Source organism: Centruroides vittatus, unplaced genomic scaffold (assembly GCF_030686945.1).
Source record: "Centruroides vittatus isolate TY-2023 unplaced genomic scaffold, ASM3068694v2 contig_10, whole genome shotgun sequence".
In the NCBI taxonomy this organism is placed as follows: Eukaryota; Metazoa; Arthropoda; class Arachnida; order Scorpiones; family Buthidae; genus Centruroides; species Centruroides vittatus.
The window spans coordinates 5,748,068-5,773,353 of record NW_027120658.1 but is presented as its reverse complement, the minus strand read 5'-3'; the positions used below and the strand labels follow the sequence as shown (position 1 = coordinate 5,773,353).

Genomic DNA, 25,286 nt, shown 5'->3' with positions numbered 1-25,286 from the left:
AAATTAGTAGTAGTATACACATGTTTATATTAATGCCTATATTAATAGTAGAGGCACTTAAGAGGAAACACTTTAATGTGTCAGAAGAAATTATCCATTATTCACACAGTTGTGATTATATATGGTCATTTTAGTACAATATAAATATTTATATATCATGTAACAAGCAAAACTGTAGAATATTAATCAAGGATTCTTAATTAGTACTGTTAAATAACCCTTATGACAAAGTTGCATGGTAGCATTGAATAACTGGATTTTTATCATTTACATTTAAAATCTGAATTTTGAACAATTCTTAAATATTTGATCTGAATCAAAGAGAAAATAGTATTTGCATCCTGACACCCAAACCTCATAAGCAAGAAAAATATCCACTGAAGTTAATTCTTTAACATTCAAGAGTAAGTTAAATATATCTTTCACATGATCTCTGATTACATTCAGTAGATCAAAATTTCTAAAAATTCACAATTATAACTTATCTATACACTTTGTTGTATTGTAATAAAAATTATTACATATATCAAAATGTTTTTAAATACAAATGAAACTATTTTGAAAGATAAGTCCAAACACTAAACATAGATGAGGACTTAATTATAAAAGCATTTTTCTAATATGGTTTTAATATGATTTTATAAGCTGCTTTAAAATTAAAATGGAAACAGTTACTAAAGTTATGTTCTTAAGATTTCAGTCATTTAGATTCTAATGATTAGAAACTTATTTATAATCTGATTTAGCTTATTAAATTATATTAGTGGACAATTCCAGAAATACAGTGGAACCTCAGTTAACAACCAAATCAATTAATGAACTTTTATTTTGCAAAAATTCTCAGATAATGGACAAAATTCGGATAACGAACGTAACAGTTTTTTGTGTCAAATTTTAGTTGCTGTTAGGCATGAGCGAGTTAAGCATTGCTTTTCCAAGTGTTTGTGCTAAACTTTTTTTTTCAGTTTTTTTGATTTATATATTTAATCAATATGGCATCCAAGAAAGAGAAAAGTGATAGTGGCAATAGAAAACAACAATGCACTATCGCATTTAAGAAAAATTTTGATTAAAAGAGTAAGACAATCAACTTTAGATCAATTTCTTGTTCCTTACTAAGAGACTTCAATTCGAAGATTCTCCCAACGAAGTGCTACCAATTATGCTTTGGAGGGGGATTTCCCTTCTAAGCATTAAGCTCCATATATCTCCACTCCTCTGCCACCAACTACAACAAACAAAGGTATCTATTTTATTAAATAAAGTTTACATGTTTGTTGCTGTAATGATGGATACATTTTCCTACATTTTCATCATAGAAAACCCATTTTACAAATAAAATTACAAAAATTTTGGAGGTTAGAATGAATTAATTGTATTTACATTAATTTCTATGGAAAAAAATTGCTTCAGTTAATGCACTGAGTCACAGAACAGATTAAGTTTGTTAACCGAGGTTCCACTGTATAGTAAAGCTAATGATTTTCAACATTTTCTATTTAAAAGTTCATAGAATCAAAAAATTTCCTTAGATGAAGAAGTTTTGAAAGGCTAGTTTTTCTGAAAGTTTAAATCTGCCAATTAAAACTTGCCTTTTCCATTGCTTAAATAGGAATTAACTTGCCAAACAACTTTTAAGTATTTAAGTATGCATGTAAACAAGCATACATACATGTTTACACATCTCTGACCAAAGATATTTGTACATCTCTGAACTATAACAGCAGAAGCTTAAAAATGTCTTTATTGTTATATATAAATAGTGTCCATAATTATTAACCATTAAAAAATGAGAGAAAGAGAGAACAAAAAAGTAATAATAATAATAATAATAATAAAAGTTTTCATAGTTCAGTTTGTATTGTATAATAAGTGACAGTTCTTACAATCATCAGAACTGATACAATAATTTCACAAATGTTTAAAAACAATTACAGGCAAAAATCTTTCAACAAATTAGCTCATCCTTATTTATATAAACTTAAAAGCAACTTGTAAAATTTTCTTTGACTAGTCACATAAAACTCCAAAAATCAATTATAATTGATATAAATCTCTATAGTAATCTCTAAGAAAATGCTACAAATTTTATAAAAATTATAAATGATTATAAAATTCTACATTTAAATATAGAATTGCTAATCATCCAACTAAAATAACAAGTTTACAATTGACAATTTAAATAAATCACCATCATAGTAAATAATGAAAAATATATATAAGTATAAAGTATATATATAAAATTTATTTTAATCTAAATTTTAAAAAATCAAATTATATCTTTAATTTTTATATTTATAATTATATTCTAGATAAATAATCAAATTAAAAATTTTAATGTATAAGCATTTTGAAATTTCAATAAAAATTTCTATTATTTTATAATTTTTTTTACTTGAAAATATTAAATAATTTTTTAAAAATAAATTTTGAAGTGATACACTGCTTTTGTGTTTAATGTGTCTTAATTTTCTGAAAAAGAAAATATGTTTTGGATTTTACTACATTGGCATATCATATACAAACAGCAATAAAACTTATTTATATTCATTTGAACTTAATGTATTTAAATAAAAATATTTCAAATAATTCAATATTCTTTTTCTCAAAAAAAAAAAATTATTTTTACTTTCTATTAATATATTTCTACATATTGTATTTTATTGTGTAATTTCTTATTTTACAATCCAACATTTATATATTTGAATAAATCCTTGACATACATGACATGTAAATTTTTATTTAATATTAGGACTTTACTACATTATTGAATATATAACAGTATTACATTATTAGTACATTAAACTTAAATATAACATAAATTTGTAAAACTTACCCTAATGTCATCTAAGGTTTCAGAAAATCTAATGCACAATCTAGAAAATTTCAAAGTTCACTCATTTACTATTTAATTAATAGATTAATATACTAAAATTTAAGAATTTTGTGTCAAACTATAATTTATTATTTACATGATTAATACAAAAATATAAATATAATTCAGTAGATGAAGTTCAATCAGCATTTTATTAGTGAATTATAAAACTGAACCTGCTAAATTATAAAACTTTCCTATTATTTAAAATATTTGAGTAGAAGTTACTAGAACAACTGTTTTTAAACTTTTAGAGACAAAGATTGTTATAGAATACATTATTAAAAAGAAATCTTAATGTAATTGGGTTGTTCGAAAAGTTCGTAGCGATTTTTGATAGCCGACAGTTGAGACACCGATTGACGCAAAAATGATTAGAATTGTACAAACCAATGAATATTACGATAAATGACCTTGAGACGCGTCCGTTACAAAAAAACCGTTGAGATTATTCAAATAGCGTTTAATTTGGCTCATTGCAAAAATGGATGCGAACAACGTGCATTATCGACACTTGTTTCTTTTCTTTTTTCGTAAACGCAAAAATGCTGTACAAACAGCAAAAAAGATATGTGATGTTTATGGTGGGAGTGCTGTATCAGAATCAACTGTTCGAAAGTGGTTTGCAAAATTTAAAACGGGTAATTTCAGCCTTGAAGATGCTCCTCGCTCAGGAAGACCTCCTGTTATTGAAGAGGACCAAATCAAAGCATTATTGGATGAAAACCCTCATTACACAACTCGAGAGATTGCAGACATAGTGAAGTCATCAAACAGTACTGTATTTCAACATCTAAAGAAGCTCGGATACGTGAATCGTTATGACATTTGGATACCTCACGACTTAACGGAAAAAAACTTACTGGATCGCATCTCCATTTGTGATTCTCTTGAAAGACGAAATGAAAATGACCCTTTTCTGAAGCGTTTAGTGACAGGTGATGAAAAGTGGATCATTTATAACAACATCAGCCGAAAACGATCGTGGGGTAAGAAAAATGAATCACCATTAAAAACTCCAAAGGCCGGTCTTCATCCAAAGAAGGTCATGCTCACTGTCTGGTGGGATTGGAAAGGAATCCTGTACTATGAGCTGCTTCCACAGAATCAAACAATTGATTCTGATAAGTATTGTTCCCAATTGGATAAGCTGAACATGGCAATTAAAGAAAAACGTCCGGAACTGGCCAATAGAAAAGGCATTGTGTTTCACCAAGATAATGCCAGACCTCACACGTCTTTACGAACACGCCAAAAATTATTGGAACTAGGCTGGGATGTTTTACCCCACCCCCCTTACTCACCCGACCTTGCCCCGTCGGACTACCATTTGTTCCGTTCTCTACAAAATTCCCTTCATGATAAAAACTTTGATACTTTGGAAGCTTGCAAAAACCACGTGGATCAGTTTTTCGCGGAAAAAACTGGAAAGTTCTACGAAGAGGGTATCATGAAGCTGCCCCATAGATGGCAACATGTCATTAAAAACAATGGCGCATACATCATGGAATAAAAGTATATTTTTAGTATTAAAACAATTTCTTTTATTTCTCTTAAAAATCGCTACGAACTTTCCGAACAACCCAAGTAATAAAGGAAATAAAGAATGTACAGTTTTCATTTCTTATATTCTTTTATATAATTTCATAAATCATAAATAATTAAAAATAATTCTTTAATTTCTATCATAAAAATAATATACAATACTTACATATACGAAATTTCTATTTTAAAGTAAGTTAAGCTAATGACTTTATCGAGATACTGTTAAAATTGCATAAATAATATGGCAATATATATACAGGGTGAGTTTTTTATCTTGAGACAATGAAATAACTTAATTGGATCTCTTGGATCTCATTATTTTGGGAAAAAGGTATAGACAAAGTTGTAAGGTTTCAAAGGGCCAATCAATTTGAGGGTCAAGTCTGTTTTTTTTCAATGGGAACACACATTTTTGACTCTGGCAATGGAAAGAGCAGAAAATTTCACAACTGGATATACCTTTGACCTTATGCTCTAAGTCAAAAGTCAAGATTATTTTAAGGTTTAAATTATAAGCTTTTCTAATGGGAAACCATACTTTTTATTACTGGAATAGGCAGGGAGGTAAAAGTTACATTTACATGAAAAGAGCAGGAAATTTCACAATCAGCCATGACCTTGCGTACCTGAATTTGACCTCTGAAGGTCATCTCAAGGGTGATAATTTTAAGCGCAGCTCAACAAATGCATCAAAGTGGAAGGGCATCATTTTGAACAAGTTATAAAAATTTTCCTGTTACTGAATACTGTTTCAGTACAAAGTGCACTCACTGCTTGTGAGTCGAGTCATAACTGCATGCACACAGTTGCGTTCGGTTACAAATATAATGCATTAAGTCAAGACATCGCTAGCGATCGACCAAAATTGGCTTGGCGATCGATCGATCTTGTTGGCCACCCCTGATCTAGACCATAAGGTCAAAAGGTATATCTGGTTGTGAAATTTCCCACTCTTTCCATTGCCAGGGTCAAAAATGTGTGTTCACATTGAAAAAAAACAGACTTGACTCTCAAATGACCTTGAAGGTCAAAGTCACATCCAAGGTCACCAACTGACTGGTCCTTTGAAACCTCAACTTTTCTCTATACCTTTTTCCCAAAATAATGAGATCAAGTTATTTCATTGTCTCAAAATATACTATATACAGGGTGAGTTTTTTATTATAGCCAAAGATTAAGTTGACCAAATTCTAAGTAATTTATAACATATTAATATATATATTATAAATTATACAGAATTTGTTTACATAAAATACTGTTTAAAATTATTTTAGATTTTAGGACTTGTACATTTTATAATATGAAAGACTACATTAAGACAAATATCAATTGAGTATAAACATACTTTGTTCCTACTTTGGTGATTTCATCATTTCCCCCTATTGAAAATGTAAGGGCCGTTGCAAGATGTCCAAGAACACTGCATAACCCTAAAAAATAAATAAATAAATGTATATGCAAATATATTTAGATAAGTATTACTTATAAATATCTCATTATAATATTAATTGAGTTTAAAAAAAGACAATTTACTTCTATTCTAAATATTCTAATTTACTTAAATGCAATACAGTAGAGAGTCGAAAATCTGAATCAATTGGGGACTGGGGTTGTTCCGATTAGTCATTTGTTCCAATTACCCATTATGTACAAAAAAATACATTAACCTGTCCAATGTTCAAATTTTTCTCCATTGCATGTCGTCTCCTCGTGTTGAATTTTCGTCGATTTTAAGCCTAACGAAAATTTTTATAATAATAATCAAGGCTATCGTATCGTTAAAAATTATTTCTGCATTTTGTACAAACAAAATAAATATATTAAAAAATATAAAAACAAAAAAAATTATACTTTAGAAGTTAATTTAGTATCAAAAACGTTCGATTCAGCAAGAGACAGTCTGACTGAAAATCGTGCCGATTACCGGCAATTCCGATTACCAGTGTTCCGATTAACAACGCTCTACTGTACATTTGAAAGTAACATTTCTAAGTTAGAGAAAAAGTATATCTACTTATTTACTATTTATTTATGACAAGCATGCATTTTTAGAATTTTAGAACTAAGCAAAAAGTTCATTAAAAAAGGATAACTTTAGAAAAATTTTGCTCAAACCAATATAAAAAGATTCATATTCAATACATGTATTTATATTATTTATATTTTATTATTTAAAATATTTTGTTTTTAAGTAAGGAAAAATCTAAAAACAACATTTTATTGCTTAGATCAAAGTAACATTTACACACATCATCCTGTATGCTTTTTTATGCTGCTAAAGCTTGTTTTAATAAATTAATTAAATAATGATGACTGGTTAATTATACTGAAAATTCATGTGTGTCAGCTATAACTATATTTAACTATTTTATTTAGTCACTGGCCAAAGTCTGAACAAACTTATTACACTTATCACTTATGACATTTACAGACACATTGGTTAAATCGTTATCATGGTAACATGCAGAAGTTTTTGAAAAGTAAGTACAGTGGAACCTCGCTTAACAAGCATAATTTGTTCCAGTCTTACTAGTAATGCGAAACACTCATTAAGTGAAACAATTTTTCCCATAGAAATTAATGTAAAATATGATAACACGTTCCACGCCAAAAAAAATGCTCAAATGTTCTGTATAACGTTTATTCAAAAAAAATTGTACAATATACACTGTTAAGAGCATGAATCATCATCATCTTTTCTTCTAGTGCAGAATGAACCATCCTGGAATGAGAATTTGATTTGCAGAAACAAAAAAATCCAGCTAATATGTTTGAATAAACACTCCAAACGATATGCCAAATTCTTGGGTTATGTAAAGGCTATAATTAAATATTAGAAATTAATTAATTTGACTAGAGGTAGGCAGTTATGTTTCCATGTCGTATTAAATTTAATAATTATAAATAGTTAATTTTTAATTCAGACATTTCTAAAATGTAATTTGGAATCGGTCATTAAATTTAATGACCCAAGAATTTGGCATATCGTTTGGCATGTTTATTATATAACGGGCTATGGTTGTTGCATGTTATAAGTAATATGTGTGAATACAAGTTTGGAAAAATGTGTGATCACAAGCGACACTAAGATGCTAATGGAACGAGTACTAAACACAGGCTGATGGAGCATGCCACATGCACACAATTCAGGACTTCCCCTCTCATCACCACTCATTATGCGATATATCGCTCGTTAAGTGAGGCAAATTTTTTCAATTTGTTTTGCTTGTTATGTGAAATACTCGTTGTGCGAGGTGCTCGTTAAGCGAGGTTCCACTGTTTCTAAATATGGATAAATCTCTCAAAATGTTTACAAAATGAAAATAGGACTTCTGCTTTAAAAAAATGCACCATTTTTGTTTTTTATTCTTGCTTAAACTAAAAAAAATATTTGAATCAAAATAATTAAATTTTTTGGTTTATCATTTACATTAAAATTAGATAAAAGAATATAAAAATACAATGCTTAACAGACAACATCCAAATGCTAATATTTGCATAAATTTTAAAAATAAATTATTTTAACATATTAAACTTTTCATTTCTCAACAATTGGATCAGTAATCAAGGCTAAATTATATCATGAATCATTTGAATATTTTCATTCTCTCTTTGAACCCATAAAATTGCAAAGATATATAACAACAATTAAATTATTAAATCTTCAATTAATTGTTGTTTTATTTGTAAATTAAAATAGAACTACAGAACAATATATACTTTTTTCTTAAGTTTATTTTTTAATCTTAAATTTTTTCTAATCTAAGTACTTAAAAAGAAAAACATTAACAATACTACACTATAATAAGAAAAATATTAATTTTTTAATAAGAAAGCTTACAAAAACAAATTTATATTGGCAGTTAAATATAGTAAAAAGCAAAACCTGAAAAATTTATTCTTTTATTACAATAGTAAAATATTCAAATCCTCTGAATTAAAGCATACAAGTATTTCAGACAAACTCAGACAGTAAAGTACCTGCTTTACATGCAAGTGATAGCAAGAGAATTGGGAACTAAATACTGAAGAATCAACCTATCATTCTGGGAACCTGTGTTTGAATCTATGTTAAGATCAAATTTTTAAGAAATGTGAATCAAATATGTTTGACATTGACTCTCAACATCCAGCTATATTATTGTGGTTAGCTAAACTCACAACAGGTATAGGAATAGTGTGTCCTCTTAATGCCCCGAAGGATAGAAAAGGTTAAAAATAAAACAAAAAACAATATACATTCATATAAATGTACTCACTCAAAGTCATACTAAATTATATTAAGTTAGTATTGATTGAATATGAAATTTCAGTGACTAAAATAATGTGATGCTATATACCAAATTATTATATATTTTTTAATATTAATGATGAATAATCGTTTATAAATGGATTATTATTTACAAATAGTTTGTAATTAAAAAAAATTACTTTCAGAATTAACTTAATTCTTTTTGTCTTGTAAAAAGTAAATATGAAAACTTCATAAACAAATTATGGAATACAATAAAATACTAATACGAAATTTGAAATAGAACAACAATAATTTAAAAGCATTCAACTGAAAAAAATCTGTAAATAATAATCTATTAATATATTTATATATTTTAAACCACACATTCTTCTTTTAAATAAAATTTTTTTTTAAAAAAGTCAAAAATAACTATATTTAATCAACAAAGATAAAACTGTCTAAAAGATTTCCCTAATGAAATGAAAATTCAGTTTTGGAAAACTAATTTTTAGTGTATTAATGATGTTTTAATCACCACCATCATTCAAAATTTTTAAAAATTAATAGTACTTAATATTATTAATTTATTATTATTATTATGTATTAGTTTTAATATTATATTATTATTAGTTTTATAGTGAGTATTAAATAAATCAAAGAACTGCAAAAATTTTACTAATTCAGTAAAAGACTCTTCCAGCTTACATTTATATAAGTTTTTTAATTCTAGTTTGACAAATTAAGCATTTATAATTTAAACATATATAATAATTTTATTTATTTAGATACAGAGCATTGTAAAATAATTTAACTAATCATCATGCATAATTTTGGTTAATTAAATTCTTGGATACTACTACTGTGTTTTCCCAAAAATAAGACTGGGTCTTATATTAATTTTTGCTCCAAAAGATACATTAGGTCTTATTTTCAGGGAATATCTCATTCAAAGGTATTCGCTTGGGTATTTACAAATACATAATTATAATTTATTTTAAGTATTAATGCCAATATTATTATTTATTTACATTTAATCATATATTATTATTATTTTATAATTCAATATGTCCATCATGAGTTGCAAATTACAGTAGAGCGTCGATAAGTGGAACGTCGGTAAGTGGAATGGCCGGAAAGTGGAACGATTTTCAGTCGGACTGTGTCGTGCTGAATCGAATGTTTTTGATACTAAATTTACTTCTAAAGTATAATTTTCATGTTTTTTATATTCTTTAATATATTTATTTTGTTTGTACAAAATGCAGAAATAATTTTTAACGATACGATAGCCTCGATAATTATTATGAAAATTTTTGTTAGGCTTAAAATCGACGAAAATTCAACACGAAGCGACACGCAACGGAGAAAAATTTGAACATCGGACAGGTTAATGTATTTTTTCATACAAAGTCAGAAACTGGAACAAATCATTAACTGGAAGGACCCCAGTCCCCAATTGGTTCCACTTATCAACGCTCTACTGTATAAGCATCCTGAAAAATCTTGCTAGGGCTGATTTTCTGGTTGGGTCTTATTTTGGGGGAAATACAGTACTTAGGAGCTCTAAATTAAGATATGATTAGCTAAATGTAGCAATTAAATATAATTTATAATTTAAATTTATCTAGTCAAAATGCTTTTTCCCCAAACAAAATCTCTATCATCTCTTTAATGCACAAAAAGTTTCATTGGAACTACATTTTAAATGAAATTTCAGATCTAAAAATGTAATATATTGACTATTTCCTATTTACCACATAACTCATTATATATTTACCAGAATATTATCTTAAATATTTTCCTTGTCTTTAATCACTATTCACTTAATATATTATTGACATGTTATTAATTCTTATATACTAATCTAGCTGTGTATTTTTCATTTGGAAATGATTACATCAAGCTACTTAATAGTATTATGAAAGTAACAGTATAATGAAAGTTCATATACTACTTTAAGACAATTTACAGTCTTAAACAATTTTCCATACTTTGTATTACAATGTAATTTTTTTACAATTGAGAAAGAAAAAAATTTTTCCTGCTCTATTACTCTAATTTAAAAAATAAAAAAACTAATTTGATTAAGTAAATTCATAAAATTAGAAACTATTATTATAATCTTGTGTTTATACGAATTTTTGTCACTATATACTAAATCTCATCTAAACATTCTGTAAGCGTAAAATCAAAAAAAAAAATACCTGATTAGACACACAGGATTTTCAGGATAATTTATTCTAAATACACTCAAATCAAAATAAAGCAAATTAATAAAATTATTTGGATTTAATTTGTAAATTTTATCAGTCATGAAGATTTTTACAATTTTATAAACAATAATTTAATAACTTATTTTAAGTAAACTGATTAAAATTATTACTTGTGTTATTATGATAGGCTTGAATAATAAATTTGTCTTACTTTGCTGTGCATAAACTACATTGTTATACGCCTGGTAAGAAAAAAAAAATTTCTTGTAGTGAAAATGAATATTATTATACATTTTTATTTAAAATAATATTACATTTTTAGTAGTAAATTTTAGACGTATTAGTAGATTAATAAATTTATTTGCTATTTGATAAAAAGAAAACAGACTGACTCACCTCACTACATTCACTTATTTGAATACCGTATTTGTTTACCCAATCCCTTTCTTTTTGAAAAAATTCTTCACAATCCTAAAAAATTATAATATTTTTTTCAGATAAATTTAAAATATTTCAAATAAATCATATATATATTTATTCTAATAAATCTATTATAATAAATGCTTTTAATTAAATGAATTGCTTTTATAAGAAATTAAACTAAGAAATATTAAATTTAGAGAAATTTTCAAACAAACAAAATTTCTCAATAAGTACTTTCAAATAGTTAATGTCCAATACTAACACAAATATTTTATTAATAAACTCAAGTCTTAGAAAATTAGCATGCTCTGTCATTTCAACTAGATAATTCATAATATTCATATTGATAGATTAAGTAAAATTTAGAGAATTAATTTCAAATAATTATCCTATTTATTTATCAGTATTATTGTGAGGACCGAATTGAGCCGGTCCGAGTTTAAATTTTCATTATTTCAAATCCCCTCGGGAGATAACGATCGAGATTCGCGATAACGATCAAGCTTCGAAGGATGTACAGTCTTCCGCCGTCAAAACCGCTTCCCTCCTTCCCCGGATCCCACCTGAGTCATGGAACTCAAGTCACCACCCTCCATCGCGATTGGTGATCGTTACGGAAGGGACCGGGGGTATATAAAGGGGGAAGAGATCTAAGAAAGTGGTCGGAAGAAGGGGAACGACCCGCTGACCCGAGTCCTGTACGAAGGCCATTCCAGACGCCGGAGCCTCCGCCTCGAAGCCGATCCGGCCGCTCACCGCCAGGGAAGACGCTAGAAGAACCTTCAGCCGACCCGAAGAATCTTCTCGATCATAAGCGATAACCGAGAGGTATGAATCCCCTAACAATTGTGAGCTCTCTCTCTCCCGCGATTAGGGACGGAATGCGTCGCTTCGATGTAATCGATTCTCTGTTCGAATAAATCTATCTGTGTTGTCCTGCTACTACGGATATTGCCTTTTTCTTATCGACGACCCCACACACTTCCTCCACTCGACCTGACAATTAACTAAACGATCCCGACAAGTCGGGATAGTACGATAAATTTAGCCATCCTAGACAGTGGGTTGGGTCTTACCGACCTGAACGCCAAGAAAAAAAGGAGGTACGACTTCGTCTCCCCCCCGGCGTTCCCACAAATTGGTTTTTCAGGAGTGGTTCGACTTTTTCGAACTATCGGTAAGAAAAACAAAAAGGCCATATCCGTACAACAAGGGCGATTTCAGGCGAGTTAGGGCCTTTCTTATAAGTACCAATCATGGAACCCAATCCTCAACCCGCGGCAGGGCCTGCTAATCCAGCGAATCCAGGACCGAACCCCCTTACGTTAGGCGGTCTAGGCGGGATTATTCCATTGCTGCCGGTATTCTCAGGAGACCCGCAAGGCCCACGTGTAACGGACTTTTTCGATTCTTTGGCAGATATTATGAAGGTTGCCGCATGGTCGAAAGCACAAATGCTGGCAGTAGCGAAGCTAAAACTAGCGGGGATAGCCCGGGAATTCGTACGAAAGGATCGGCGAATCAAGGAAGTCGACGATTTCGACGAATTCAAGCGACTTATGCTCCAGCGCTTTGATCGAGTGCCTCTCACTTTTCGGTTAAATAGATTTTATTCCTGCGTGCAACGAAGGGAGGAAGATGTTCAAGCATATGCCGCCCGGTTGCAAGCGCTAGCGATGGAGATAGAAATTACGCCGGAACCCGGTGCGGATGCGGCGGAAACCGCTATTATCCAGCGAGTACAGAGAAAGGAATTAGATGAACGCCTAAAGGTGCAATTTTTAAACGGTATTACACCAAGGATACAACAAAGGGTAATGAGTCATGCCCCAAAAACCTTTGATGAGGCCTTAGACGCCGCAATTAAAGAAGAAACGATTGAAGAACTCACTGCGCGTTCACGCGGAAACATGCGGACAATTAACCTGCGATCAACCGATCATCCCCCGTTAAACGATTTAATGCAATTAACAAAGACGCTGGAAGAACTTAAAGGTAGAGTGGACGGGCTCACTCAAGGTATAACTCCACGCAATTATAGGACCCCATATGGGAGACGAGACAATCGGGGAAGTTTTGCAAATCCCACCTATGTCAATCCCAACCGCAGACCCGACCGACCGAGTGACCAGAATCAACACCAGAACTGATATAATAACAATAACGACATAGGAAATGATAGAAATAGAGGTCGATTCAGATTCCAGTCTCCAGCAGAGGATCGAGATCACTGGAGAGGCCAAGTGCAAAGTGTCAAAGGTCAACGACCTCAAATTAGACCTAAAAGAAATCCTATAGTTGAGCGGAACCAACGATATACTGATTCCTGCAGAACTTTTTCTCCCCCTTATACCGATTCGACAGGAGAGGAGAGCGACACGAAATGGAAAGGCAGGATCGGACTAACGAGAACCTCTTCCAGACCTAAACCTATCATTTTAGTTTACATTAATAATATTCCTGTGAAGATGCAAGTTGATTTCGGAGCTGAAGGCACGCTTATATCAACTAATCTAGCAAACAACTTGAAGGGTAAAGCACCCGTTAAATTTGGTATCAAAAGGAAGATGGCAGGTTCACAGGAAAATCCCGTTCCGACCGTAGGCACAGCGGTTCCCATCTTTTAATTAAGGGGACTCAAGTTCCCTCAGTTTTGCAGAATCGTTCGAGCAAAGATCACCTCTCCGTGTGATGGAATAATAGGCCGAGACATTCTCAAAACTGTGTGATTGAATCCCGATTTCCATAATAACCAGGTGATTCTACCGGATGGAAAGGTCGTTCACTTTTGTTCACCTTCCAAACCCGTAAAACGGAAGATAAAAGGATCCAAGAGTCAAGAGAAACGTCCTCCCGAACCAGGGCAAATACGAACGCTCCGAGTGCCTTTCACCAGAGACGCTATAACAAATCGGAAAAAGAAACGACGAAGAAGTACGGCCCATCGGAAGATTAAGCGACCGAAAATACAGTGGAATAACACTGGCATGACCGTCGATCAATCGGAGGTATCACAAGGAGAAGACACATTAAGGATCACGCCACCACCTAGCGAACTACCCGACCCTTGGGATGAAACTATTCTGGCCTCTGTACTCCCTCCATTACCGAAAGAACCGTCAGAACCAGAAAGCGAAAGCGAGTTAGAGGAATCCGAGCTAGAAAGCGAAATGGGTGAAGCGGAAACGACCGGGGACCAAGAAATCATGACCGGCCGCGACTCGACGCCTATGCCGTTCGAAGTCGCGGCCCGGTGGAAGACCCACCGTGGGTTATGCTTAAACGTAACCGCATCCCTCGATTAATTTCTCCCTCCACAAGTCGATCGTCCTCTCCTTAAACTTTAAATAGACTATTGAAATTATCGAAAACCCCCCCGACATCTTGTCAACTCAATCAGCCTTAAATTCAGAGATAGAAGCCATAAAACAAAGAGGGACTAATTCATTTATTACGATACAGTTATTACGATATCTTCAAAATGGGGCCTTAACCATAATATATATCCACCAACTCCGGAAGGTTACGCGATGTTCGAACCTATACATTTCGAAGTTCGAACCTATACGTTTTGCTATTTAAATATTATCCAGGGTAGTCAATCGCGGTAGCCCTAACTGTCACTTTAAGCATCTTTGCAAGTTGAGACTAAACATCCAAGTATCCCGCTATCTAGGGACAGCCAATCCTATGTTATGGCAACGTCACGACTTAACTACGTGTAAGACCACTTACTTCCCTATGTACTCCTTAGACTGACCCATACAAGAGAGCCGCAGAAAAACTGTGAATATTTACTATTTAGTAGCAAGGGAACCAAGGTCAAAGCCAAAGCAAAAGTTTGCAATAATTGTTAATCTTATTGAGGGTTCCTCCATAACCCCACTAACCCAACCAATTATCCATATATGTATATTTTTAGCACTTCTCGTATTCATAGTTTATATCTTTCTAATTAACAATATTAAAGTTTCGTATATTCAAAGGAGTATCGGAAATTGTATTCGATTATAAATTTTTACCTTTAGAAGTTTTGAATATTAGCGTTTAGAGAGAAATGTTTATATTTTGTTATCTACATAATTAGCTATAATTCTCCGAGAGAGAGAGTAGTAAACCCTACTTTACCTATATGTTATCATACCTCTACCTATAACAATGAACTATTGCCATTACGTATATTTTAATCTTTATTTTTGGATACCAAGACAGTATCAGCTATCAGCCACGCCAACCGGATGTCGACTTATCCAACGTTACCACCATTCGCCATTCAGCCCACCAAAATCCAGCCATCTACTCCTCAATCGAGGACCGATTATTTCTTCCTCTTAGAAACTTTACCAAAATTCTATCAAGAACTTACCTGCGATTTTCGTCAACCATAACCATCTAATATCCAGTAGTATCCCATCAACGTACGAACCCACGAACAACGAACAAAGGAAATAACGCACCCACGTGTTTCCTCGAACTACAACCTTTGTCTTCGACCTCCAGACCTCCAGCCAATCAACGGTGATCACTACTAATCAACAACAGGCATCCGTCCACAGACGTCGACGAACTTACCATTGTATCAATCCGATACGACCAGACAACAGAACGACCCGTTTTAACTCGGCCTAAATTATGTATCGCGATCAACTCTGTACCGCTTTATAATATGTATCTATATATGTATCTTTATATAGGTATCTATAAAATGAGTACGAATTATTTCTCAGCTATCCAAGAGAGAGTAACCCTCCATAAAAGCGAACGCCCGCACAGTAAATAAAATCAAACTGGTCCGTTTAGGACCAAGTTCGATTTCGAAAGTCCGAGGCAGTGTGAGGACCGAATTGAGCCGGTCCGAGTTTAAATTTTCATTATTTCAAATCCCCTCGGGAGATAACGATCGAGATTCGCGATAACAATCAAGCTTCGAAGGATGTACAGTCTTCCGCCGTCAAAACCGCTTCCCTCCTTCTCCGGATCCCACCTGAGTCATGGAACTCAAGTCACCACCCTCCATCGCGATTGGTGATCGTTACGGAAGGGACCGGGGGTATATAAAGGGGGAAGAGATCTAAGAAAGTCGGTCGGAAGAAGGGGAACGACCCGCTGACCCGAGTCCTGTACGAAGGCCATTCCAGACGCCGGAGCCTCCGCCTCGAAGCCGATCTGGCCGCTCACCGCCAGGGAAGACGCTAGAAGAACCTTCAGCCGACCCGAAGAATCTTCTCGATCATAAGCGATAACCGAGAGGTATGAATCCCCTAACAATTGTGAGCTCTCTCTCTCCCGCGATTAGGGACGGAATGCGTCGCTTCGATGTAATCGATTCTCTGTTCGAATAAATCTATCTGTGTTGTCCTGCTACTACGGATATTGCCTTTTTCTTATCGACGACCCCACACACTTCCTCCACTCGACCTGACAATTAACTAAACGATCCCGACAAGTCGGGATAGTACGATAAATTTAGCCATCCTAGACAGTGGGTTGGGTCTTACCGACCTGAACGCCGAGAAAAAAAGGAGGTACGACTTCGTCTCCCCCCCCGGCGTTCCCACATTATAACTAGTGATTAGTTTTACAACAAATGAACTCAAATACTTAATTCACTTAGTTTCTGAATATCAGATAATGAATGAGATAGCAAAATATTTTTACCTTATGGTTACTCTTTCGATTCTCTATACTATCTGATAACTTGCTAAATAGTCCTTTCTTTATTTTTGCTCTTGCAGGAGGCTAGTTCATAAAAAATACAAGCTATCAGTAATAAAACCTTATATAATCTCTGTAATATTAAAATTTTATTGTAATACATCAATGTAAATTCTGAATAGTTGCAAGATATAAAAAGAAACAGCAGCAGCAACAAATAAAACTGTGAAATTTGAGAACTTGAGACTGAGTCTAAGCCAATATTCAAAACAATGCTATATTCAATAGCACTGAATTAAACATTTTAATTGTTATGGTAATCAGAAGTCACTCTACAACGACTTCTGAGTATTCTTGTTTAATTTTATCTTAACTTAATTAATTTTTTCATTTCTTTATGCCCTGTGGACATTTAGAACCTTTCTTTTCATATCCATTATGAATTTGGCCAGGCCATAATGAGTGCAGCCAGGTAGCAATAGACAGGGCCTGACATATTTAGGACAGACCAACAAAGAAAAATTTGAGATTCCTGACCAGACTTGAACCCATCTCTCCACAGTGGCAGACTGACACCTTTACTGCTTTGGCCATTTGGCCATCCAAATAATTAATTAGCAAACAAAATTTGATAATAGACAATTGTCATATCAGATTACATCTTCAGGCTCATATTCGCCTGAAGACGATGGAAATACAATAATCGAAAGTGCTCGAAAGAAAAATATTTGGTAACCCCTCACACAGTGAGTTCTACTTCTTAAAATTTATGTATAAAGTTTTTTGTAAGTCAATTTAAAGAAATTAAAATAAAAAAAAACAAAGCAAACAAATTATTTATTTTGTTTGATTTTATCATTTGATATTGCAACAAAGTTCTTAAAAATATTTTTCTTTACTTATACTTGAATGAAGATATCTTCCATGGATCAGGTTTAGTATTAATTTATAGAACTTTAATATCAGATTAAATGCCAATCAAAGTTTCTTCATTTCCTAATTTTAACAGTTATACAAATTTCACAAAAGACCATAACAAACCTTAATAAGCCATCCTTTATTTATTTATTTTTTAAATATCTTTATTCTAATTTAATAAATTAAGACTGAAGACAGAAATATTTAAAACTTACTTCTTTCTCAGTTAAAAATTTTTCCAACACATCTTCACAACCAAATAAAGGGTGATTTAATAATAATCTTAAGTACCTAAAATTAAAAATATTGTAAAATTATACTGATGTATCTAAGCATATTTTATTCATTTAAATAATTGCTAAAAATTAATTTAAATATTAAAAACATATCCATAATATAAGATATTTTGTATTATTATTATTATTCTCATAAATTAATATTTTCAATTATTATTATCCTTGTTGTTATAAAATTATGCTATTGCTTTATTTTAAGATTTAATCTATGATCTTAGGTTTTAAATATATTACATAGGAATCAAATCCACAATATGAAATTAGGAAGTTGCCCCACACACAAATATATGTAATTTAATTTATTATGTACCAAGTACTTAAAACAGATTCTTACTGTTCTAACTGCCTGCAGTCTTTATGAAATTCATCACCAATTAATGTTTTTGTATTGCTTCCTAGTTGTTTTTTGGATTTAGCTTCAGCCATTTCTGAAGTTATGGGTGGTCGAGGAGGTAGAGGTGGTATCTGCATAACAGAATACTGCAGGTTTAAACTATAAAAGAATTACTTTACTTTTATCATAAATTTGTTTTATTAAACACAAGCATATCCAAATTCACATAAACAATGCATTCAAAGAGAAAACAGAATTTAATCAACCAACTTGAATATGATATTGCCATAAAAATATTAAAATACAATATGAATATTAAGAAAAATCCAATGTGTTTCTTATGCATTTTGTTGTTAAAATATAATTAGTAGAATAAACAAAAATTCTTTCAAATATAAACCAACGTCTACAAACCTGATGTATGTATGTAATACGCCAACTACTACAAGATTATATCAGGCTATATTATGTCATGATTATTTTAAATTACTAAATTTAAAATAATTGTGATAATTTTTTCAATCAATCTTTTGAAATTACAATGCAATTTTTTCACAAAGATTTATAAAGTTATTTGAATACTCCATACATAAATTAATTTTTAGGAGGAAGGGTAACATACTTGATTACTTTAATTAATCAATTCTACTTACACCAAATAGTCTCAACCGAGTCGATATTTATTTTGCCTGCGTTACAGAATAATCCATGTATTTTATCAGCCGATTCTTTACAAATAACACTATTAGTCCATGTTAATAAATGCAAGTGATCTAATTTTTTACAATCAAACAAATAATGATTCAGGTTCACCTTTCCCTGCATACAATAAGCACATGCAACTGATGAACTTAAATCTATACACAAATTTTTCCATACTAAATAAAACTTATTTAGTTGAGTCTGAACAATCATTTTTTTAATTATAAACAGCAGTTGCTGATAATAAATATAAAAATACCTACAATTATCTAGTATTTTCGGGTACTATCTGTGATATTTAGCCTTGAGTACCCTGTTGCTTTCTTCTCTAAGAAAAAGATTATCGAACTTGTATATGATTGTGCTTGTATAATATTTTAAGACATCTGGAGATGAATCAATTAGGGAAAGTGAAATACCTATTCTATTAAACAGTCCCTCCAGTTTAGTATATCAACAGTATTTTAATGATCTAATTGATGACAGCTTCTTTAAGGTAGAATATGCCGACACATTCCAAAGAGGAAGGACCAGAAATTGTGTTTCTCAAAAACTTTAAGGTTAATTTAACAAAACATTTCCAGGGAAACTCAAGACCCAATTCAGATCTAATTGCATATGACAGGATCAATCTCTCAAGGCCAAAAAGATGAGGGAAGAACGTCAACTTAATCTTAAAAACAGAAAGGCCCCCCAAAGGACAGAAGACCAACTTGAAGTAAATAAGGAGGCTACTAGTTTCTTACACAGAACCATATGACTATTTCTTACCCTTCTCAAAATGTCAATAACTATTTATTTTAGAGTAATCTGTAAATTATACTTCTTACGTTAACGTAAGAAGTATAATTTAAGAACGAACCAGTAGCTAACAATCGAATTCCCAAATTATATGAAGTACATAAAGCAATGCATATTCCAATAACTGCAAAAACAGAAAATTTGTTTTGAAAATTATTATATAAGAACTAATGTAGAAGTCATTCCAAATTTTTACAACTGCATCATTAATATAAATTTAATGCTTTACATTTTAACATATACACTGAAATAAATAGAAAATGCAACAAACAAGATTCACAGGACTTCAAAAACATTAGTAAACATATGATTAGTTAGTAAATAATGACCCTGCATAATATTGTGTGTGATGTAGTATGTAGTCAAAGTAAAGTGCAGAGTATCTAGGATAAAAGTAACACTTTAAACTAAAAAGTCTAGAAAAAGTTTAATAGGATTATATTGTAGCAACTGTTTGCTACAATATTCTATTGAAATTAGTATCAGGTCAGTCCATAAGTCTGTGCGCATTTTTATGACCTTGAGAAAAATCTTGTTTTGCTGTTAAAAATGTCAGTCTAACGTGATAATTTTTACACCGAAGTGTTAAATTGGATCTCATTCGTATAATACTGTTCAGAATTGTGAACATTTCAGTTGTTTATTTTCGTTAAAATGGAAGTAACCGACGAATATAAAAGACACGTTTTATACTTTTTATTTGGTGAGAATGCTACAAATGCAGCCAAAAAAATAAATACTGTACATAATCAAATCGTAATTAGTTCAAGGACTGCGCAGAAGTGGTTTGAAAGATTTAGAAACAACGATTTTAGTGTGGAGGATAAGGCTCGTACGGGAAGATCCGTCGACTTCGACGACGATGCTCTCTCTGCACTAGTCTGCACTGTAAAAAAGGCTATTTCTGAATATTTTGATTCAAAACCGAAATCATTTTACGAAGACGGGATTAAAAAGCTACCATCGAGATGGCAAAAAATTGTACAAAATAATGGTGAATACATTATAGATTGAAATAAAATTTAATTAAAATCTTTTGCTGCTTTTTTTGTAGATAAAAATACGCACGAACTTATGGACTGACCTGATAGATAAAATATCAAATACATTTAATGAGATGTACTCTAAAATAAACAATATTTGATCATTTTTTTGTCATCTCCTAGAAAGTGTTTTAAATCCACAGTTTGAGAACCACTGCATTACAGCTTTAATTTGAGCAACAACTGCTTTATGAACTGTTTAATAAATATATTGACTCTACTGTTCATTCATTCCTATTGTGACATTCTATGAACTTTGATGCCTGACTAAAAATATAGAACTCTTCCATTCTCCACAATAGCATAACTGTTACTTTGATGAAGCATTCCATTCAACCTATTTGATGATAACATCAATAGATATTCAAGCTTCTCATTCAGTTATTTAACATAACTCAAATTTCAACATTTAAATTAAAATATTATTGATAGTTTTAATTAATAATAGTGTTGATACTTGGAAATACTGCATTATCATAAGCAGTTTCCAATTACCAGATACTGCATTTCTATAATGAATGCAAATGTCTAAAGGTCAAACAATAGAATTACATGTTATAACAGTTGTTCTGAGAAAGAAAACTAAAACTAATGAAATTTCCTGTTCAAATATAAATATGTTTTGCAGTGAATGTTTGACAATACATAAACATTATTTAAAATGCTGAAACCATAAATTCAACAGATATATACATGAAAATATACTAAAAAATTATTATTATTTTCGAACATAAAAATAAATTTTTCCACCAACCGTTAAATTATTGAAGCCCAAACTTTTCAACTGAGAGGCCAAATTGCACAAATTGTAGGGAGGGACACCAAATATTTCCAATATTCCATATATACAAAAAGTAGGACAATTTTTATTATTTATAAGTGATGTTTCAAATATATTTGCACATCAGATTACTGTGTACTAGACTGGATTCAGGCTAGGCCCTGGTTTAGGCACCACTATCTTAAATGATCCATAATAATTTAACTATTCTTAAGAAGTTACTAATGATTAAAAAAAATATACACTTTTCAAAAAATGCGGAATTTTAAAATTCTTCATCCTTATTACCATTTGTAAATCTTTTATAAGGAAATATTTCATAAGATGCATATAAAAAGTTTAAAGTACAATGTATAAAGTAAAATTATTAAATACAGAATTTAAATTTATGCCTTTTTCTGTTTTGAGAGCAGAAGAGCAATTGCCAGATGTTAAACTTTGGATGATTATTCATTTACTTGAAAATGTAAGTACAGCAAACAAAACCTTTACAATCCAGTAAATAAGTTTAATGTAAAATCAACAAACATTTTCAATCTTACACAAGATCTGTCTCAGATCAACAACACTAACATATAATGTACTAATTTCAAATTTTTAAATAATTAGAACAAAAATACAAAGATGTAAAATATAAAATTGTATAAAGATTCAGTTGTCTTTTAAGATGTATAAAATTAAAACAGATAATAATATTTTTATTTCATATATTTGTAACTAATTCATGTTGGTATTGTCAATGCTTTTATGAAAAACTGGACAAGTATACAAGATGCCTTTTCTAAAATTACCAAATATGAGATATCAGATATGAATGAAATCACCAAATATATAATTTATGAAAAATATTGATATGATAAAAACGAATATATGAAAATATTTAACAACAATGAGATCATGCTTATCATAGAATATGTACTGTAAATATAAAAGTTATATAAATATAAAACATTATATTGATAGTTTTGGACATAATTTGTAATATTTAATATTCAAAATTTTTCTAAAAATAATGTTAAATCATCATCATCATCTAATAATTCTAAACTTATCAATGCATTACGTTTGAACATTAATTAATTAGTTAATGATATAATATTATAATTTTCATGCCCCTTTGTTATACACCAACAAAAATGGGTGGGTTTCTAAAGAGCCAAGAAACATTTAAATGAGTTTTCTCTACTGAAATCAATGACAATGTACAGTACATTTCTAATTTATGAAATTTCATCTTATGTCAGATTTTTCAGGAAAATATTGCATTCTTAAGACAGGGAAACTTATATTACTATTTAATTTATAAATAACTTGTTTTTTCATGTCAGGTTATTTTATCACTGATTACTGAAATTAAATAATTGAAAAAGTATAGAAAAATTTGATTTTAATTACAATAATTCCATGTATATTATTTGATGTAACTAAGCAATGCTCCAACCACTCAAAATCTTCATAACGACGCTGAATTATGTATTCTGTTCCATCCCCAATCACCTGAAAATAATCAATTTAAAAAATTTTTGAATTTATTATTAGAATTTAAATCTAGAAAATAATATTTTAATAATCTATTGTAATAATTATAAATGCCATCATTGAATAAAATTAGTAACCTTAACAGTTACCCACCAAATAGTGATACCTGAAGTCATCAAGCAATTATACACACAGTGGAAATCCGTGAACCATAATTTATAAAGTTACAAGTACACATCATCTGTTTGATAGCATTACTAGCAAATTTGAATTCTAATACATCTAAAACCATCTGTAAGAGTGGTATTTGAATCTGCAATGCTTAATAACATTTAAGAGTTGCATATTAGGTGAGCATGTCAGTTACATTATCAAAACTCCAGGCTGAGTTCTTTCAGAGAAATATATTTTACACATTTATACAAGGTTATTGAAAATTCTCTTAGCGATCATTTTAGTGCTTTAATGATATGAATGTAATACAATATTAGTTTTACTGATTTGTAATAACTGAAACCTTAGTGACTCCGTGCAGTGGCGTAGCTAGGGGGTGTGGTAGGTGCGGTCTGCACTGGGCCCCTAGAAAGCAACAGACCCATGGGGGCCCCAAAATCACAAGAAAAAAGACTCGAAAATTTTTCATGAACATTTTTCACTGACTCCATGTCAAGTAAAAAAGTCACTGACTGACTATATACAGTATTTTCTTCTCCTCTTTCTTCATTTGGCACTGCAGACTCTCTTAGAGAAAAAACTACTGGGTCTAGAAAGCTCAAAATTTTAAACTGAAAAGTTTCTCATTCTCAGTGAGGTGCTAGAGAAACTTCTGGGTCAATAGGTCAAGATAAGCTTGGTGCTTCAAAGCTTCCACAAAATTTTTACACATGTTATTCTTTCCTACATTTTGCTTCACACTTATCTTTACCAAAGAAAACTTTTGACTATCATCTAAATTGTCATAAGTTTTTACTTGGCACAAGTTTTTTTACATCTCAAATGTTTTTGTTTGGATAAAGATGCACTGTTGTATTGGCTGCATCATATTTTTCCTTCCAAAAAGTGATATCTTTTTGGAAGGAAAAATATTCTGTGATTAAGATGTGATTAAGATGTGATTAAACTGTGAAAAAATATTAAACTGTGATTAAGATGCAAAAATTAACATGCATCTTAATTTTCAAATAAATTTTAGATTAAAAAAAGAGCATCTTATAAGGTGAAAAATATAGTACATTGTCTTTACAGCAAGTGTAAAAATGTCTTCCATCATTCTCCAAACAACCTCTTGACTTGTTTTCAAAAACATCAATGAAGATATGACATAATGGGCTTGCATAAAACTACAAGCATCTGCAGAGAGACTTTTTGATTGCACTATATAATCATAGTAGTTATTTATTGTCACATAATTTATAAAGATAGAGATATGCATATTATTCCAAGATAATAAGGCCAGTTAAACATTATGAGGATGACTCTTACAACTAATGAAGCAATAAATAATGTGCTTCATTCTGTATTCATATAAGTATCTGATGGGCATATCTTCGGAATCTGAGTAGCATCAACGAAAACTTTTACACACATGAAAAAATAAGATCAAACAACATTGATGTGTGAAAACACCTTCTGAAATGAAAACTTTGAGCAAAATATTTGATAAATTGATTAAAATAAAATTTGATATAATAAGTTTTAGAGGTATTCATTAAACTTCAAGAATTTAAATTCAATAAAAATCATAACCTATATACTTTCATGAATTTAAAATAGTTTGTTAAATTGATATTTTTGTAGTAGCATTCCTCAATTATCAAAGTATTTGTAACTGATAAAAATTTATCAGTAGATTAGGAGCATAGTATTGATAAATGTTTATGGAATTTTTCAAGACAACCAAATTTAAAACATTTTGTATTCAAAGTTCAAGTCTGGTGCAAAAATTATTCAAATTTTAATACTTAAAATTTAATTTTACAACTTGTTA

General features: G+C 30.9%; 1 protein-coding gene across 1 annotated transcript in view; it reads right to left on the bottom strand.

Moving 5' to 3' along the window:
• Nucleotides 1-25,286, bottom strand: part of LOC136978164 (sorting nexin-32-like) — a 51,544-nt gene that overhangs the window by 5,227 nt on the left and 21,031 nt on the right. The window contains exons 3-10 of the mRNA XM_067273848.1: nt 23,216-23,317; nt 18,494-18,624; nt 18,079-18,154; nt 16,949-17,029; nt 11,264-11,338; nt 11,079-11,109; nt 5,766-5,850; nt 2,837-2,876 (exon numbers count right to left, since the gene is read on the bottom strand). Coding sequence (XP_067129949.1) covers nt 2,837-2,876; nt 5,766-5,850; nt 11,079-11,109; nt 11,264-11,338; nt 16,949-17,029; nt 18,079-18,154; nt 18,494-18,624; nt 23,216-23,317 — 621 coding nt within the window. The remainder of the gene's footprint in view (nt 1-2,836; nt 2,877-5,765; nt 5,851-11,078; nt 11,110-11,263; nt 11,339-16,948; nt 17,030-18,078; nt 18,155-18,493; nt 18,625-23,215; nt 23,318-25,286) is intronic.